Source organism: Styela clava, chromosome 15, assembly GCF_964204865.1.
Source record: "Styela clava chromosome 15, kaStyClav1.hap1.2, whole genome shotgun sequence".
NCBI classification, from domain to species: Eukaryota; Metazoa; Chordata; class Ascidiacea; order Stolidobranchia; family Styelidae; genus Styela; species Styela clava.
The window spans coordinates 13,398,348-13,416,931 of NC_135264.1; the positions used below are offsets into that span (position 1 = coordinate 13,398,348).

Here is an 18,584-nt window from a genome sequence, read left to right on the forward strand (position 1 = left end):
CACAATGAACAATTTCTATTTCCTTTTAATCAAACCAAATATTCTTTTGTCTGTTTTATTCAGAGTCAAGCAAGATCGGACAAGATTTTGGATAATTTGCAAGGAAACACTTCAGTTTCTACGAATGATCCTCGAACTTTGGATTCTCTCAAAATGGAACAGGATGCGGCGATCAAGGAAATTGGGAATGGCGATAAAATATCATTAAAGGTTTGTTTGTTTTTTCTAGCTTCCGATCTTTCTGAATCAAAAACACAGTGAGAGAGAATTACGCAATTAGTGATGATAATATATGTTCACTGAATTGTATAACTCTTCTGCAAGCAGAGATATGAATATTTTTTTGGGGTGTTTAAAATTATTTCAATTTTTTTTTCCTAATAAGTATTAATCAAGAAATGCTCTTTATCGCCATATCGCCTAATGTCCACGTAGAAATGCCTTCATTGTCGATTTATTCAATGACTATTTTAAATCAACATTCAGGATTTATGCAATTACAGCTTTGCAGAGTTAACGGTTTACTATGAAAAGAACACAGACACGGAGACACCATAGAAAAGTATTAGAAAGTCAATTATCGTCTTACTGAATATCTGCTTCCCGATGTTGATAGGGATAATATTATTCGCTTAAAACTCAACGGTTGATTTGCAATCGGTGATAAGTAAGATCAAAGTCGACGCAAAACATTAAATACAGAATGAAATCAGTTTGGGTTTTGAAATCACTCCTTACTGTCTTTAACATTTGTCGACGATGTGAACGCATAATAGTATACCGCTTTTTCAAGTAGAGATATGAATATTTTTTCTGGTTGTTTAAATTTTTTCCATTTTTCTGATATAGTTACCAGGACAGGATGAAACAATCAGTGATAACTTGAATGAACAATCTCAAGTTAACAATTCGGATTTGACAAAATTCATCAAGTCTGAGAAAAAAGTGCAAGACACTTTGAAAACATCTTCGCAGGTAAAATTTCAAGTAAATTTAACTTGAAAAAACATGTTACAATGGTAAATTCGGTATTATCGTAGTGTACCAGGTTAGGGTTAGGCCATAACTTTATTCCGATTTTTCTTACTTTAGTTCTATTACGAGTTTGGGGAGTGTCCGTGTTAGCCAAGTGAATATACCCCCTATAGGTTTCAGTCCCTTTACCACACAACTTGATGTAAAGTAGGCGAACAAATTAGCTACCTCCTTATTGCTACACACACTTGTGGGTGCCGTAAATCCACTGTTCTCAATTTACGTACAATTTACCTTGTGATGGAAATTTAACATTCCAACTCATAAATAGGTTTCAGCAACTTGCGAAAGCAATGGAGCTGATGAGAGACATGAGAAAATCTTGAGCGATAGAGTTGAATCTCTCGCATCAGATATTTCTGTCTCTAACGTAAACTCCACAGAAGAACAAGTGCTTGGTCTGAAATTGCCAGTTCAGATTGAAGATAAACCTGAGCACAGATTGGCTGATGTTCAGGAAATGACCTCGGTCATTGTGACTAAACCTTCAACTTCCTCTTCCATCTCTCTGAACAGAGAACTACAGGAATCAGGCAGAAAAGTTGAAGAGGTGGGATTTGAATTTCATTGGTAATGATTCCTCAAATCGAGGTACAAAATGCACTTAGAAGCAGAAAACATTCTCAACTCGAGCCAAATATTGATGTAGATTTTATGTGTGAGACACTCAAAACAAAAAAGTCACTCAAATGCGAATTTCGGTATAGATTATTTGTCCAGGGCACTCAAAAGCGAAAAAGGCACTCGGATGCAAATTTTGATGTAGATTATAATTATGTCCAGGGCACTCAAAACAAAAACTCCACTCAAATGCAATTTTTGATGTAGATTAGATGTTGTAAGCACTCTTGGATATAAACTCATGAACAATAATTTTTCATTTAGATCGATATCCAACTACATTGCAAATTAGATGATGCAAAGAAAAAAGTTTCCGTTTACGAGACAAATTCTTCATCGTTTATTAATACAAAGAAAGACCAGACAGTTGGAATTGATTCGGTTAGTTGTAAGAATCACTCAATTGGACATTTTTTATTTAAAGCATTCCCGATTTTTACAACTTATTTTTTGTTACGATTGCTAATTTAAGACTTTTTTAGTATAAAAATACACTGATAGCTACAGACAATTTATATTTTTCAGAAAATCATATTTCGAGATCGAAGACTTGCAAAAGTTAATGGAAATCCTTTCCAGAACTTTCCAAAAAGTAAGACTGTATGAAATACATTTATTTCTTTTGGTTTATTGATTACAGGTCACTTATTAGTGCAGTAGTCAGCAAACAGCGGCCCGCTAACATGTTTTTTGTGGCCCTCAAACCACCTCACTTAAATGCATAAAACAAGAATTATTCATGATATTATTATTTTCTCTTCATGGATGTATATCGTAACAATTGCTGTTGCGTGGCGTTGAAAAACCAAAATTGGGTCAGGGCAATTCGGTAGGTGGGTAAGCATTGGTTTATTACACACATAGATGGTGAACAGGGGTTTATTACACTCATGATGGGTGACATGGGGTTTATTACACTCATGCGGGGTGAGCATTGGGTTTGATCAATACAGATGTAAATGACGTCTTTCTTATGATCAGGAATGATTTTGATTTCAGATTTATTTTAAATTATAGACAATAATCTGTTAAAATATGCTGGTTAAATTATATTATTTTTATTCAAGTTTATGGAGACTACAGAATAAAACCGAAAGTTACCCTATTACCGAAAGTTACGGGAACTCTCCCTATTCCAATTCGAAGATGTGAAGGTAACACTTATATATATATATATATATTATACACACACACACAGATACAGTAGTTAAGGCCACTTTAGTATGCAATCTCAATCACAGACACATCACACCATAATTGGTGCCACTTGTCATGTGTTTAAACTCATTTAAAGACATTTTCACAGAATTCAGTTTCAGAATTCAGCAACAGGTTAGGATCAGGTTAATAGTAAAATCACTAACATCACACCGAAACGCTGGGAGTGCATGCCAAAGTGTCATCGAATAAATATACCCATTACATGCATTTGCTCTAGAAGAGGCTTTGCATAAGCAGTTTCTGATATTTACATGGCAAAGGTAATTATGACCATTCTGGTCCACATACCAACTGCACTTGCGGTGAATTGAAGGGCGTGGAGTTTAAACGGGTTATCTTCAGCAAAGAGACATTAGCTCCAATGCTCTACCAATATGCAATCATGTATTAAACATCTTTAGTTATTTATATATGCAAAAAAATATTCAAAATTAACTAATTATGTGGTTCTTGAGTTGAGAGACTAATCAAAAAAATTGTTCTTTTTTATCTGCTTTTTCTATAATATTGCCAAATAATATTGTTTTAATTTTCAGTAAAATTTGACAATAAACTGAAGACTTTGAGCAGACAGATCCCATTCTTTGGTGATAAGCGCGTAAAGTTTCAGGAATCAAATTCGGATGACGACGGCGAAGAATATTTCGCCATAAATGAAGATGTTGACAGTGGTAATTGGTCTTTTTAAATTATTGGAATTATTTGTAGTTTCGCTTTATCTGGCAAAAAATATATTTTTGTTTTTTTAAGATGATTCGGACACTCAAAATAATGACAGAAAAAAAGAAAAGCTGGACGAACCAATGGAAAAGAATCATCATGGTAACACTGAGTTTTTTGAAATATTTTCTCAAAGGAAATATTCGTCAAAGTACAAACTATCAACATACTTACCGATCTTAAGATCGATAAGTAAAAAGTGGAATAGGATTAGGAAATAGGAATTTCATATTCAATTTCTAAATGTTTTCATGATTTTACTAAGAAAACTTGATTTAAAACATTGAATAAATCAAACGAAATTAATACATTTTAATATGTTTTGTTTTTATTGAACAGCAAATTTTTATTTTATAAGATGATGCAGAATCTTGTATCAGCAACGGAAAGGAAGAAAATCTCTCTCTGCAGCTCAAAGGCTTTTGTATCGAAGGCACAAAGTTCGCTCCAAAGCTTCCTCCAAAAGAGGAAGAAATAATGGAAGAGATTGATGCCGGTAACTCACGTTCATTCAATTGATTAAACTAAATCGAAAACAATTCAGGTTGCAAATCATTTTTTCTGGCTGTGATGAAGATGCCATTGAGCCAAGCGGAGTGAAAACCAACAGACGACTAAAGACAGCAAGAAGAAGACCAATGGGTATGCATGCTCTTTATTGGAATTGTATCAAAAATGGTATAGCCAGATTATAAAATAAAAAATTGAATGGGTTTTTGAAATAGTTACATTACAAGTTAAATAATGTTTTTATGCTGCACAATAACATGATTTTGCGGCTAATGTATGGACCAGTTAGTGCTTTATTTTTTACAAATAAAAATGGATGTGGCCAATGTTCCCTCTAATTTTTTGCAGTATGTGTGCGCAGAAATTTTGGTGTGTGCGCACTTTTTTGGAAATGACTAATATTTGTGCAATAACCAATGAAGAAATTTTGGCGTTCTAACCGGGTAATAAGTGGGCCAACAACAAACTTTCTCAACCTGCCAACCGAGAACATTATTACATTACATCGAAATACGTCTGTGCGCAGTAAATCTATGCGTGTGTGCGCAGCCTCTGAAAGCTGTGTGCGCGCGCACACGCGCACACCTTAGAGGGAACACTGGATGTGGCCCATTTTGGGCCAAGGCCAATAAAAAAACAGGAGCAAAGAAGTGACTGGAAGCATCTGGCGCCCATCAAAAGCCTAAACCTAAAAAAATTTACAAAATTGACAGTACCTTCAATGAGGCTGATGTGCATATTGTCGCAAAAAAGATCGAAACTTTACTCTATTCTGTTCTTTTATTTTCTAAGGAGACTTTAACAACACACTCCAAGTATTGAGCAGAGAAATTCCACATTATGGTGGTTTCAGAAAACACATGAATTATGGAATTGAATTGGATGAAAATAAGACGGATGATGAAGATATGGAAAGCATTGAAGAATTCATAATAAATGGTAACAATAGTTCCAATTACTGTGTTTTTATATTCATTTTGATCTATTTTTTCATAAAAATATTAAATTGTCAGGTGATTCGGATTCTTCTATCGGAAGCAAAAATAAATATTGTGAAAACATCAGTTCAAATGAATTATTGGAAGAAATTGAAGAAAAGATTGATAAAGGTAACTTTAATATAAGTTGCAGGGCTCTTGAAACTGGGTGTCCTGACCCCTGACCCCCTTCCTTTGGATTGCACCCAATAGGGGTTACGGTATGTTTCAAAAACATAATTAAAGCATTGACAAGAAAACTTTCTAAACTGATGAGAAAAACAGATTATGACTTGACGTGATGAAGATGAACATTACATGCTTGAGTGGGCTGAGAAAATTTTATTTAAAGAAAGTCCAGAAGTTGTTATATAGACCGCCGTCGGGTGCGGACGTGGTATTACACGGTGGAGTACTGGAGTAAAAAATATTTGGACTAAAACTTGGAAAACCGTCAAACAGGATTGAATACAGACTAGCTTTTATATATTTTATACATTGGAGCTGCTTTGATAAGAATTGCGTTGATCACTTGTAACAAGTGATTGGATCTAAGGGACTTCGAGGAAACAGAAATAATCGACTTAGCTGCCGACACTGGATTGGTCAGTAAATTCATGCGAGAGAAACAATTCATAGGAACAATCGATGTTCAACACAACAAGATGGAAGCTCCGGAAGGTTGGACGTTGCAAAGAATAAATACATTTACTCCAATTTACTCGAATTCGAACCAAAGCAACGCCCGAAACTAGTTTTCGTGTTTTTATGTTTGTTGTTTACTTTTTAGTTTTGTTTGTTTACAAAAAACAGCAGCTAATCAATTAATTGTTATTATTGGTATTCGCATTTCGGCACAGGCACCGTCACATAACTTCTAAATGTTTTTGTATTCTTCACGACTTTCACTCATCAAAATTATTTACAACATTACAAGTAAGCTTTGCCCGTGAAATTTATTTTCTCGTGATCATGTACTCTGTTCATTAATTTATTCTAGTATGATTGTCTTGGTGTGTTTCACGTGTGTGAATGTGGGTGAATGGGCACAATCGCTGGTTACAGCGTTCGTTATAAACCTTTATATAGGTTTTGCCTGTTTTCCCGATCTTTCAGTTGACCTTGTCTGTGTTCAGATTATAAAATAAAAAATTGAATGGGTTTTTGAAATAGTTACATTACAAGTTAAATAATGTTTTTATGCTGCACAATAACATGATTTTGCGGCTAATGTATGGACCAGGTAGTGCTTTATATTATTAACAAATGAAAAAGGATGTGGGCCATATCGGATTTGTTTTTTAGTTCGTGTGTCATCATCAAAATTATAAATTGTGCATCTTGTGGTGGTTACGCAATTTTTTTTCATTACAACTCACTTGCGACGACCAAATTTTTTCGCATCCTCTGGGAACCAAAACAGAAATAAAGTAAAGTTTGATAACACACCAAAAATTAAAAAAAAATTGATGATACCTTCAATCAGGCTAATGTGCCTGATTGACCCCTTTCGCGACTCACTTTTTTGATCTACAGCAAGGAACATAAACCTGTTTTTGAGCGTGCTACGTCGGTCGTGATGAAAATAATTGAAAGAACAATGCTTCAATGAATATAATAATTGACAATGACTAGTTAAAACAAGCTATAACACCCAATATGGACTTGGCCTTAGTTACCTGGAGTTGAACCATTGTTTTTAGAAGATGACAAACTTTTTTCAAATCGGAAAGTAAACTCATCAGCCATTAATACACTTCTGGATAAGGAGATTGTTTTAGGTGGCAAGAAGACAAATCAGAAGCAAGATGCACCGATACAATCTGCAACTGCAAATAAGTCTTGTCCACCTGACAACAAAAAGAAGGGTACGTTGAGTTACAAACAGGTTCCTAACATTTCAAGCTTTTTACTTTATTTTACAAATAAATTATTTTTCCCAAAGGTGCTGGAAAACCTACAAAACAACCTAATGACAGTACAGGAGAATCAACCTCTGGTAAAAAGCCAATGGGTAAACATTTTGTAGTTGTTGAGTTTATTTGTGTCAGATAAATATTTGTTTCTCAATTCTTTTATAAACTAATCAATTTAAAATTGTTCTTTTTTATCTCAGTCAGCTGACGTTAATTTTACATTTTCTTCATTATCGTAAAGAATATTGGTTTTATTTTTAGTAAAATTTGACAATGAACTGAAGACTTTAAGCAGACAGATCCCATTCTTTGGTGATAAGCGCGTAAAGTTTCAGGAATCAAATTCGGACGAAGAAGGCGAAGAATATTTCGCCATAAATGAAGATGTTGACAGTGGTAATTGGTCTTTTTATATTATTGGAATTATTTGTAGTTTCGCCTCATCTGACAAATAATAAATTTTTGTTTTATAAGATGATTCGGACACTCAAAATAATAAAAGAAAAATGGAAAAGTTTGACGGATCAATGAAAGAAAATCATCACGGTAACTCAGTTTTTGAAAATATGTTCTCAAAGGAAATACTCGTTGAAAGACAAAGAAGTGGAATGGGATCATATTCGAATTTCATATTTATTTAGGGGGAGAGGAAAGGCAACAAGACAGCCTAATCATATAGCCAATGTAAACACAATCTGTCGCGATGTCAATAGAATAAGTAAAGCCATATTTTTCCAATTTTCATTATTTTACTAAGATAACTCGATTATAAACATTAAAATGAATCAAATCGTACAATTAAATCTGTTATAGTTATATTAAACGACAATTTTTTATTTTAAAAGATGATGCAGGATCTCCCATTAGCAACGAAAAGGAAGAAAATCTTTCGCTGCAGCTCAAAGGCTTTTGTATCGAAGGCACAAAGGTCGCTCCTAAGCTCCCTCCAAAAGTGGAAGAAATAATGGAAGAGATCGTTGCCGGTAACTCTTGTTCATTCAATTGATTAATTCAATTAAACCGAAGACTATTTAGGTTGCAAATCATTTTTTCAGGCTGTGATGAAGATGTCATTGAGCCAAGCCGAGTGAAAACCAACAGACGAATAAAGACAGCAAGAAGAAGACCAATGGGTATGCATGCTCTTTATTGAAATTGGAATAATAATTATTGGTAAAACCAAATTCTGAAATAAATAATTGAATGTGTTTTTGAAATATTTACATTACAAATTAAATAATGTTTCTATGCAGCACAATAACATGATTGTGCGGCTAATGTATGGACCAGGTAGTGCTTTATTTTTTACGAATGAAAATGGATGTGGGCCATATTGGGCCAATGCCAATGAAAAAACAGGAGCAAAGAAGAGGCTGGAAGCATCTGGCGCCCATCAACAGCCTAAACCTAAAAAAAATAAAAAATAAATTAACAAAATCGACAGTACCTTCAATGAGGCTGATGTGCATATTGTCGCAAAAAAGATCGAAACTTTACTCTATTCTGTTCTAAACTGATGAGTAAAACAGATTATGACTTGACGTGATGAAGATGAACATTACACGCTTGAGTGGGCTGAGAAAATTTTATTTAAAGAAAGTCCAGAAGTACGTCTTTCCCAACCAGAACAAAAAACCAAGATCGAAGAACACTTCTTTAATGAATAGAATAGTTGACAATGATTTGTATAAACGTAATAACTCACGTTCATTCCGTTGATTAAACTAAATCGAAAACAATTTAGGTTGCAAATCATTCTTTTTCAGGCTGTGATGAAGATGTCATTGAGCCAAGCCGAGTGAAAACCAACAGACGACTAAAGACAGCAAGAAGAAGACCAATGGGTATGCATGTTTTTCATTGGAATTGGATAAATAATTATGGGTATACCCAACTTCTAAAATAAATAATTGAATGTGTTTTTGAAATATTTACATTACAAATTAAATGATGTTTCTATGCAGCACAATAACATGATTGTGCGGCTAATGTATGGACCAGGTAGTGCTTTATTTTTAACAAATGAAAATAGATGTGGGCCATATGGGATTTGTTTTTAGTGCATGTGGCGTCATCGAAATTGAAAATTGCGCATCTTGTGGCTGTTACGCGATTTTTTTTCATTACAACTCACTTGCAACGACCAAATTTTTTCGCATCCACCGGGAACCAAAACAAAAATAAAGTGAAGTTTAATAGCACACCAAAAGTTTAAAAAAAATTGATGATACCTTCAATCAGGCCAATGTGCCTGATTGGCCCCTTTCTTGACTCACTTTTTTGATCTACAGCAAGGAACATAAACCTGTTTTTACGCGTGCTACGTCGGCCGTGATGAAAATAATTTAAAGAACAATTCTTTAATGAATATAATAATTGACAATGACTTGTTGAAACAGGCTATAACACCACATATTGACTTGGCCCTGTTACCTGAAGTTGAATCATTGTTTTTAGAAGATGACAAACTTGCTTCAAATCGGAAAGTAAACTCTTCAGCCATTAAAACACTTCTGGATAAGGAGATTGTTTTAGGTGGCAAGAAGACAAATCAGAAGCAAGATGCAAAAATACAATCTGCAACTCCAAATAAGTCTTGTCCACCTGACAACAAAAAGAAGGGTACGTTGAGTTACAAACAGGTTCCTAACATTTCAAGCTTTTTACTTTATTTTACAAATAAATTATTTTTCCCAAACGTGCTGGAAAATCTACAAAACAACCCAAAGACAGTACTGGAAAATCGACCTCTAGTAAAAAGCCAATGGGTATGTATGATTTCGAATATAGTATTGAACGTCACAAAACCAGCTAATTTGAACCAGAATGTTTGGGTTTTTATAGGATTATATTATTTATAACAATCTGTAAAATAAAACATAAACATTTTGTGGTTGTTGAGTTTTGTTGTGTTAGATAAATATTTGTTTCTCAACTCTTTTATAAACTAATCAATTTAAAATTGTTCTTTTTTATCTCAGTCAGCTGACGTTAATTTTATATTTTCTATATTATTGTAAAAAATATTGGTTTTATTTTTAGTAAAATTTGACAATGAACTGAAGACTTTAAGCACACAGATCCCATTCTTTGGTGATAAGCGCGTAAAGTTTCAGGAATCAAATTCGGACGAAGAAGGCGAAGAATATTTCGCCATAAATGAAGATGTTGACAGTGGTAATTGGACTTTTTAAATTATTGGAATTATTTGTAGTTTCGCCTCATCTGACAAATAATAAATTTTTGTTTTATAAGATGATTCGGACACTCAAAATGATGAAAGAAAAAAAGAAAAGTTAGACGGATCAATGGAAGAAAATTATCACGGTAACTCAGTTTTTGAAAATATTTTCTCAAAGGAAATACTCGTTGAAGTACAAAGAAGTGGAATAGGATCAGATTCGAGTTTCATATTTATTTAGGGGGAAAGGAAAGGCAACAAGACAGCCTAATCATATAGCCAATGTAAACACAATCTGTCGCGATGTCAATAGAATAAGTAAAGCCATATTTTTCCAATTTTCATGATTTTACTAAGATAACTCGATTATAAACATTGAAATGAATCAAATCGTACAATTAAATCTGGTATAGTTATATTAAACGACAATTTTTTATTTTAAAAGATGATGCAGGATCTCCCATTAGCAACGAAAAGGAAGAAAATCTTTCGCTGCAGCTCAAAGGCTTTTGTATCGAAGGCACAAAGGTTGCTCCGAAGCTTCCACCAGAAGTGGAAGAAATAATGGAAGAGATTGTTGCCGGTAACTCTCGTTCATTCAATTGATTAAACTAAATCGAAAACAACTGAGGTTGCAAATCATTTTTTCAGGCTGTGATGACGATACCATTGAGCCAAGTCGAGTGAAAACCAACAGACGACTAAAGACAGCAAGAAGAAGACCAATGGGTATGCATGCTCTTTATTGAAACTGGATTAATAATTAGGGGTATAACCAAATTCTAAAAATATAATTTAATGTGTTTTTGAAATATTTACATTACAAATTAAATAATGTTTCTATGCAGCACAATAACATGATTGTGCGGCTAATGTATGGACCAGGTAGTGCTTTATTTTTTACGAATGAAAATGGATGTGGGCCATATTGGGCCAATGCCAATGCAAAAACAGGAGCAAAGAAGAGGCTGGAAGCATCTGGCGCCCATCAACAGCCTAAACCTAAAAAAAATAAAAAATAAATTAACAAAATCGACAGTACCTTCAATGAGGCTGATGTGCATATTGTTGCAAAAAAGATCGAAACTTTACTCTATTCTGTTCTAAACTGATGAGTAAAACAGATTATGACTTGACAAGATGAAGATGAACATTACACGCTTGAGTGGGCTGAGAAAATTTCATTTAAAGAAAGTCCAGAAGTACGTCTTTCCCAACCAGAACAAAAAACCAATATCGAAGAACACTTCTTTAATGAATAGAATAGTTGACAATGATTTGTATAAACGTAATAACTCACGTTCATTCCGTTGATTAAACTAAATCGAAAACAGTTTAGGTTGCAAATCATTTTTTTTCAGGCTGTGATGAAGATGTCATTGAGCCAAGCCGAGTGAAAACCAACAGACGACTAAAGACAGCAAGAAGAAGACCAATGGGTATGCATGTTTTTCATTGGAATTGGATAAATAATTATGGGTATACCCAAATTTTAAAATAAATATTCGAATGTGTTTTTGAAATATTTACATTACAAATTAAATAATGTTTCTATGCAGCACAATAACATGATTGTGCGGCTAATGTATGGACCAGGTAGTGCTTTATATTTTTAACAAATGAAAATGGATGTGGGCCATATGGGATTTGTTTTTAGTGCATGTGGCGTCATCGAAATTGAAAATTGCGCATCTTGTGGCGGTTACGCGATTTTTTTTCATTACAACTCACTTGCAACGACCAAATTTTTTCGCATCCTCCGGGAACCAAAACAAAAATGAAGTGAAGTTTAATAATAAACCAAAAATTTAAAAAAAATTTACGATACCTTCAATCAGGCCAATGTGCCTGATTAACCCCTTTCGCGACCCACTTTCTTCATCTACAGCAAGAAACATATTTCTGTTCTTTTATTTTCTAAGGAGACTTTAACAACAAACTCCAAGTATTGAGCAGAGAAATTCCACATTATGGTGGTTTCGGAAAATATAGCAATTATGGAATTGAATTGGATGAAAATAAGAAAGATGATGAAGATAAGGAAAGCATTGAGGATTTCATAATAAATGGTAACCATATTTCCAATCACTGTTTTTTAAAAATTTAGTTTGATCCATTTTTTAATAAAATTATTGAATTGTCAGGCGAATCGGATTCTTCTATCAGAAAAGAAAGCGAAAATAAATATTGTGAAAACATCAGTTCAAATGAATTGTTGGAAGAAATTGAAGAAAAAATTGATAAAGGTAACTTTATTATAGGTTGCAGGGCTCTTGGTTAGGTAGAAATAATGGAAGAGATTGATGCCGGTAACTCTCGTTCATTCAATTGATTAAGCTAAATCGAAAACTATTTAGGTTGCAAATCATTTTTTCAGGCTGTGATGAAGATGTCATTGAGCCAAGCAGAGTGAAAACCAACAGACGACTAAAGACAGCAAGAAGAAGACAAATGGGTATGCATGCTCTTTATTGGAATTGTATTAAAAATGGTATAACCAAATTCTAAAATAAAAAATTGAATGGGTTTTTATAATCTTTACTTACAAATTAAATACAGTTTCTATGTTGCACACTGACACAAATATTTTTCTGTACCATATTTTACAGACCAAAAGGTGCGCATTAAATCCCTTTTTCTCAAAAAATTTATCAAGCGCCTAATGTATGGCCTGGGTAGTGCTTTATTGCCTAGAATCAAAACCAGTACCAGTACCGGTTGTGTCTTATAGCCTGATGCGCCTTATGTATGAAAATGAAAATTATTTATTTATTATTTTAATAAAAAATAAAAAAATAAATTGACGATACCTTTAATGAAACTGACATGCTTGTGTATTCTTGCACAAGAGATCGAATTTTGTCTCCATTTTCGGTGATGATGGGTCTCAGTACTGATGCCAAATCTTCTCAAATTTGTTTAATATTTTGTATTAAGATAAGTTAGTGTTGAAAAACATTTTACAGGGAACCCCTTCCCCCTATCGCAACCAACCCACTTTCTTAGTCTACTGTGTTGAACATATTTCTTTTATTTTATCAGGAGACTCCAACAGCACACTCAACACGCAAGTATTGAGCAGAGAAATTCCACATTATGGTGGTTTCAGAAAACACATGAATTATGGAATTGAATTGAATGAAAATAAGAAAGATGATGAAGATATGGAAAGCATTGAGGAATTCATAATAAATGGTACCGATATTTCTAATCACTGTGTTTTTTGATTTATTTCGATCCAATTTTTTAATAGAAAATATTAAATTGTCAGGTGATTCAGATTCTTCTATCAGAAAAGAAAGCGAAAATAAATATTGTGAAAACTTCAGTTCAAATGAATTGTTGGAAGAAATTGAAGAAAAAATTGATAAAGGTAACTTTATTATAAGTTTTTTTTGATACGTGTCGCTTCCAACTGTGAGTCCCGACCCCCCATGTGGGTTGCGAAAAGACCCAATGGCGGTTACAGTATCTGTTAGGAACATTAAAGTTGTGACATGAAAACATTCTGAACTGATGAGAAAAATAGACTGACCTGACGTTACGAAGCTGAATGTTACTTACTAAATTTTATTTAAAGGAAATCAAAGCATACGTTATTTTCAGCCTGAACGAAACCAAACTTAGACGAGCCATCATGTGTGGCAGATTTATTGTTACGTCACAATTTTGCTTCTAGTTGTTTACGTTCTTTAGCCAAGCAAAAAAATTTTGCCCTGCCAAGTGGGTTGTGATGAAAACAGTTCAAATAACACTGCTTTAATGAATAAAATAACTGACAATGATTTGGAATTCGCGATACAATGACTCAGTCTGAACCTCTGTTACATGAAGTTGAACCATTGTTTTTAGGAGATAACAAACTTTCTTCGAATCAGAAAGTAAACTCATCAGCCATTAAATCACTTTTGAATAGGAAGCAAAAGGGTGAGTTTTATTTTCAAGCAGTTGATTTTGCTGCAGCAATGTTTGCTTTAATTAGGATTATGGTTTCGCTAATCCTATTTAATTTTTCGCAATATGGAAGTGGAAAAGTTTTTAGAAATGTCAAAGTGTGATGATAAACTTAACTCTGCATTAATTTGTCAGTATGATATATTTTCACATTTTAGGTGGCAAGAAGAAAAATCAGAAGCAAATTGCACCAATGCCATCTGCAACTGCAAATAAGCCTTGTCCACCTGACAACAAAAAAAAGGGTACGTAAGGGCCAAAGTTGAGTTTTAAACGTGTTTTAACATTTCACAAAACTAATAAGCTTTTTACTTTATTTTACAAATAAATTATTTTTTCCAAAGGCGCTGAAAAATCCACAAAACAACCTAAAGGCAGTACTGGAAAATCCTCTGGTAAAAAGCCAAAGGGTACCGGTATGTATGCTTTTAAATATAATATTACACGTCACACAACCAGCTAATTTAAAGCACTTAAAGCAAATGATTAGAGTAGACATATGAAGTGGAAATATAGAAAAATTAATGGATCATGTTAATGTCATCAACCCTGTTTAATCTAGTGTAGAAGGAACAGAGGGAACAGCAATACTATGATTATACTTTATAGGATAAGATAAGGAATTTTAAGACAACTTTATGATATTGCAAACCATGGCATATCGTTTGGTTACCAGTTCATGTCAGTTAACCAATCCATGCAGGATGATCAGATGTGCAATGGCAAGCATAATTCTAATGCGAAGTGTAATCTGCCAACTGTATAATTCTTTTGGACTATAAAAAATTGTACAGTATTTTAACGAAATCTGAAAACAACTCGTAATTGTTGTTTTTTGATTTAGAAAATCGTCACAGACTGACATATTAATAAACTTTCATCAGTTTTATTATTTTACGATACAATGCTGATCTTGTTACGATAAAAAATTTTTTTTAGCAAAAAGTGGAAATTTGGATGACACGTCAAAGAAAAAGACGACAGAACAACCAAATCTGGCACCCAAAAAACGGAAAGGTATAATTGAATTTTTTTCAAAATCGCAGTCTGCCATTGTTCATTCCATGTTTATGAAACAAGAACTAGACTTCAAGATGAGTGAACACTTGGTTTAGGGAAAACCTTATATCTTATATTCTGTACGTTGTACTACACTTGTACTACAAATTTTACTTAAGATTTTGTTTTCTTACCTGATTTTAAAATCAGTTTTATTTATTTGTTTTAATCAATCATTTTATCGCTTGTTTTGTTGGTTATGGAGTCTAAATAAATCTAAATACCCATTTTTTGCGATCAAAATTGAAATTTTTTTCTGTCATCAAATACTTATTTTGAAGTTACATGATGAATAACGTTGTTAAAACAATATTATTTCCAGGAAAATTCAAAGGTGTACTCAAGGCATTGAGCAGAATAATACCACACCAAGGTAATTCCAACATAAGACTTGAAAAGAAAACAGAGAAGATGTTTCTGTATTGTATATTATTATTATTATTTTCCCAAAAATCACAAATCAATTTAGCATTTTGTCGAATATTTTTAATTTACAATATATGATATGATTATATACTACTGTATTATTTTCCAGATCATAGTGAGGATAAACCAAATGCCAAGATCAGAAATCTTCTGCAAGGCAATGGGAAAATAAATAAAAAATGTGGGACGAAACAACAAAATTCCAACCAGGAAATGGAAAAAAGTATGATCTGTTTTTTTATTTCCTCTTTTACAAAATAGTTTCATCTTTCATGTGTTGGATCGGATGATTCGATGGTCTCTTTACAAAACAAATCCAAATGACATTTTTTTCTATTTCTAGATTCATCATATGATGGAATGAATGCTGTGAAACAAGAGGGAATCGTGCCATTCGTAAGTGCTGGTGAAATGCAGTTTTATGATAGGCGGATTCCTGTTGAAAATGACAAGATGGCAAAAATGGACAGAAAGGATGGTAAGTTTAAATGATCCTAGTAAAATGTCTAACACTTGTTGTGTATGATTATGTTCGGGAAGATTGCTGAACTCCTTGCCAACGTGAGGTTAACAAATTGGCATTCACGAATTCATCTACCATCAAGTCCATGCATCTGAAATGAATAACTGGCTAACTAATCCCATACCCAACTTGGACAGGTAACCATGGACGAAAGGCCGCGGTTTTCCATATGATTATGCTGTTTTATCGACTTTACTCTACCTCAATGTAAATATGAAAATTCCATCCCTAACTGCATAATGTGAATGTTTCAAACACTTAATATTTTTTTGATTTATTTCAGATAAGGATTCGTCTTCTGGCGACGAAAGCATCATATTTCTGACCGAGCCACCTTCGAAAAAAGTTTCACGTGCAAAAAAATTCTTCCGTCGTATTGGAAGATTTTGATGGTTTCGCATTTGAGCGAAATTTCAACGAAGTCTTTTGATTTATTTTAATTGTGTGCTATTGTTTTGGTTTATTTCGCATTTTAGCGATATTCCAATACAATATTTTTTTACATAGGTTTCCAATTACTTTGAACGGGATCGAGCGCTCGAGCGGATATTTGATCTAGCTAACATATGCTAGTTACGTCTATTTTTGGCATCCTTCAGCTATATATAATTGATTTCGTTACTTCTTACTGATTTGAAGTCCGGAACGAGAGTGAACAATCTAACATCCCCTTCCCTGCCGTCTCATCATAAATCGCCCTTCAGTACGAATGTCCGCTCTGGTTGGGGCTCGCTTGAGAAGATGGCGGCGGACTTCACCGCTGTAGGCGGGATATTCACAGACCTTCGTCGCTTTCCATACCAATCTCTTCAGGATATGCGCAAAACTCAACGCCTTTTTTCCCAATCTGTGATCGGGCCGTGATGTCCCGTATGATTAATCCGTATCATATCAGATTACCTGTACCGTGGGAATAATATGAAGAATACAATCTTATCGTAGAACAACAAGTTTGTTTTTCGAATATCAAGTAGTCGTCCCAAAAATGTATGTATTTCGCTTGTTTTGTGTGTGATACTCGCTTCTTTTTAGTTGATTGTAATATCCAGATTCTTGTTACAGTAATGTCAAAATCGATCGAAACGCACATAATATACGGCTTTTCAAACATAAACTGCGGATTAGAATTTAATGCTGGATGTCCGGAAATCTGAATGTTGGCAAGGGCCACACTGAATGACATGTGGGTCGGGTTGTGACCCGCGTGGCTGTTGCACACTTCTGGTATAAACCAATCTTTATTCGCTATTTGATTACGTTGAAAGAGTAGATCAACTGCCAATAAAGAAATTACGTATGTTTCTCAAACTGTATCGTAAGTATCCGATTGAGATTCGGGGATTGGTGCAGTTCAGGCTCTACTGTGTATTGTCGAGAACTTCACCTTCACGATACAACAAATAATGAGTAAGTATGCATAGCATTGGTAGTAGGTTTAATCCTCAATCATCTCATTCCAGTTCAAATGAGATATATAGGCTACAACAATTATAGTCGGATTCTCACTGAATAATTAACGACATAAAAAAGTTTAATATATAGTGAAAAAAATAGTATTGCGAGATTTTCTACGGAGAGTTACAATGCGAAGAAGACTAGTGGATTATTTCTTCAATTTGGGTTGTTCAGGTGCAATATAGTTTCTCTCGTGAAAACTTTTATAGGCGATTCTCGATAAATTGCATGATTTGGTAGCGAAATAAAGAAAGTTTGATACTATAAAATTGATAGCGCTGTATGTCAACATTTAAATGTGAGTGAATTACATACAAACCAAGGTGGGCTAAAGCAGACTATTTTAATTTTACGAGCAATGGGCAGACTATCAATAAATTGCTTACATTGGATCTTTATTCGCACATAATGCACCACTGTTAATGGTTTTGAGTGCAGCAATAAAGCACCACCTGATCCGTATTTTAGGCGCACGATCGATTTTTTTCAAACAAGGCCAAGTTGTCACCTGCACCTAGCAGCTTGTTTTGAAACTTGCTTAAGCAATCCTAAATTTTTGATGGTCACAAAACACTCGCGCTTTATGCAATAGTCAGATAACGCACAGGAAAAGGGAAAATTAGTTCCGAGGCGCGAAATGCTTATTTCCACCATTTGACACATTCAAAATATTACGAGTGCAATAAGGTAGTCTGAGAAAGCAGTGTTTCACCTAGTTATTGCAAAACGCTCTAACTCGCTGACCGCCGTTCCGAGGAGTTATTACGAAATTATAAATTCATTTTAATTTCCGTTTTTAGAATAACCAGCAATACAAGATGTTCGTAATTCATAAATACAGCTTTATGTGGCCAAGTCAATTACACGAGCGAAGAGGTTCTGAAAAATAGAATATGATTGTGTGTTTTTTAGATTTAAGAAAACTGCTGGTTTTAATACATTGGTATCTTCATACTAAATTGAACTGCGAATCTTATAGGCTACTG

General features: G+C 33.9%; 1 protein-coding gene across 8 annotated transcripts; it reads left to right on the forward strand.

The window, feature by feature from the left end:
• Positions 1-86: 86 nt before the first annotated feature.
• LOC120334504 (uncharacterized) lies at positions 87-17,516 on the forward strand. 8 transcript variants are annotated; one of them, XM_078109564.1, is made up of 28 exons: positions 87-210; positions 850-975; positions 1,307-1,585; positions 1,921-2,037; positions 2,182-2,248; positions 2,724-2,810; positions 3,414-3,548; positions 3,628-3,699; positions 3,956-4,092; positions 4,161-4,239; positions 6,788-6,952; positions 7,030-7,098; positions 7,262-7,396; positions 7,475-7,546; positions 7,846-7,983; positions 8,056-8,133; positions 8,767-8,844; positions 11,543-11,620; positions 12,104-12,250; positions 12,326-12,427; positions 14,034-14,108; positions 14,294-14,380; positions 14,480-14,551; positions 15,075-15,152; positions 15,517-15,567; positions 15,730-15,843; positions 15,964-16,098; positions 16,427-17,516. In XM_078109564.1, the coding sequence occupies exons 1-28, from the start codon at positions 154-156 to the stop codon at positions 16,531-16,533; spliced, it is 2,937 nt and encodes a 978-aa protein (XP_077965690.1). In that variant the 5' UTR covers positions 87-153; the 3' UTR covers positions 16,534-17,516. The 8 variants fall into 8 exon arrangements, with proteins under 8 accessions (XP_077965690.1, XP_077965689.1, XP_077965691.1 ...); XM_078109563.1 differs by lacking the exons at positions 12,104-12,250; positions 12,326-12,427 and adding exons at positions 13,224-13,376; positions 13,453-13,554 and having other exon boundaries at positions 16,427-17,512; XM_078109565.1 differs by lacking the exons at positions 8,767-8,844; positions 12,104-12,250; positions 12,326-12,427 and adding exons at positions 13,224-13,376; positions 13,453-13,554 and having other exon boundaries at positions 16,427-17,512.
• The last annotated feature ends 1,068 nt before the right edge of the window (positions 17,517-18,584 follow it).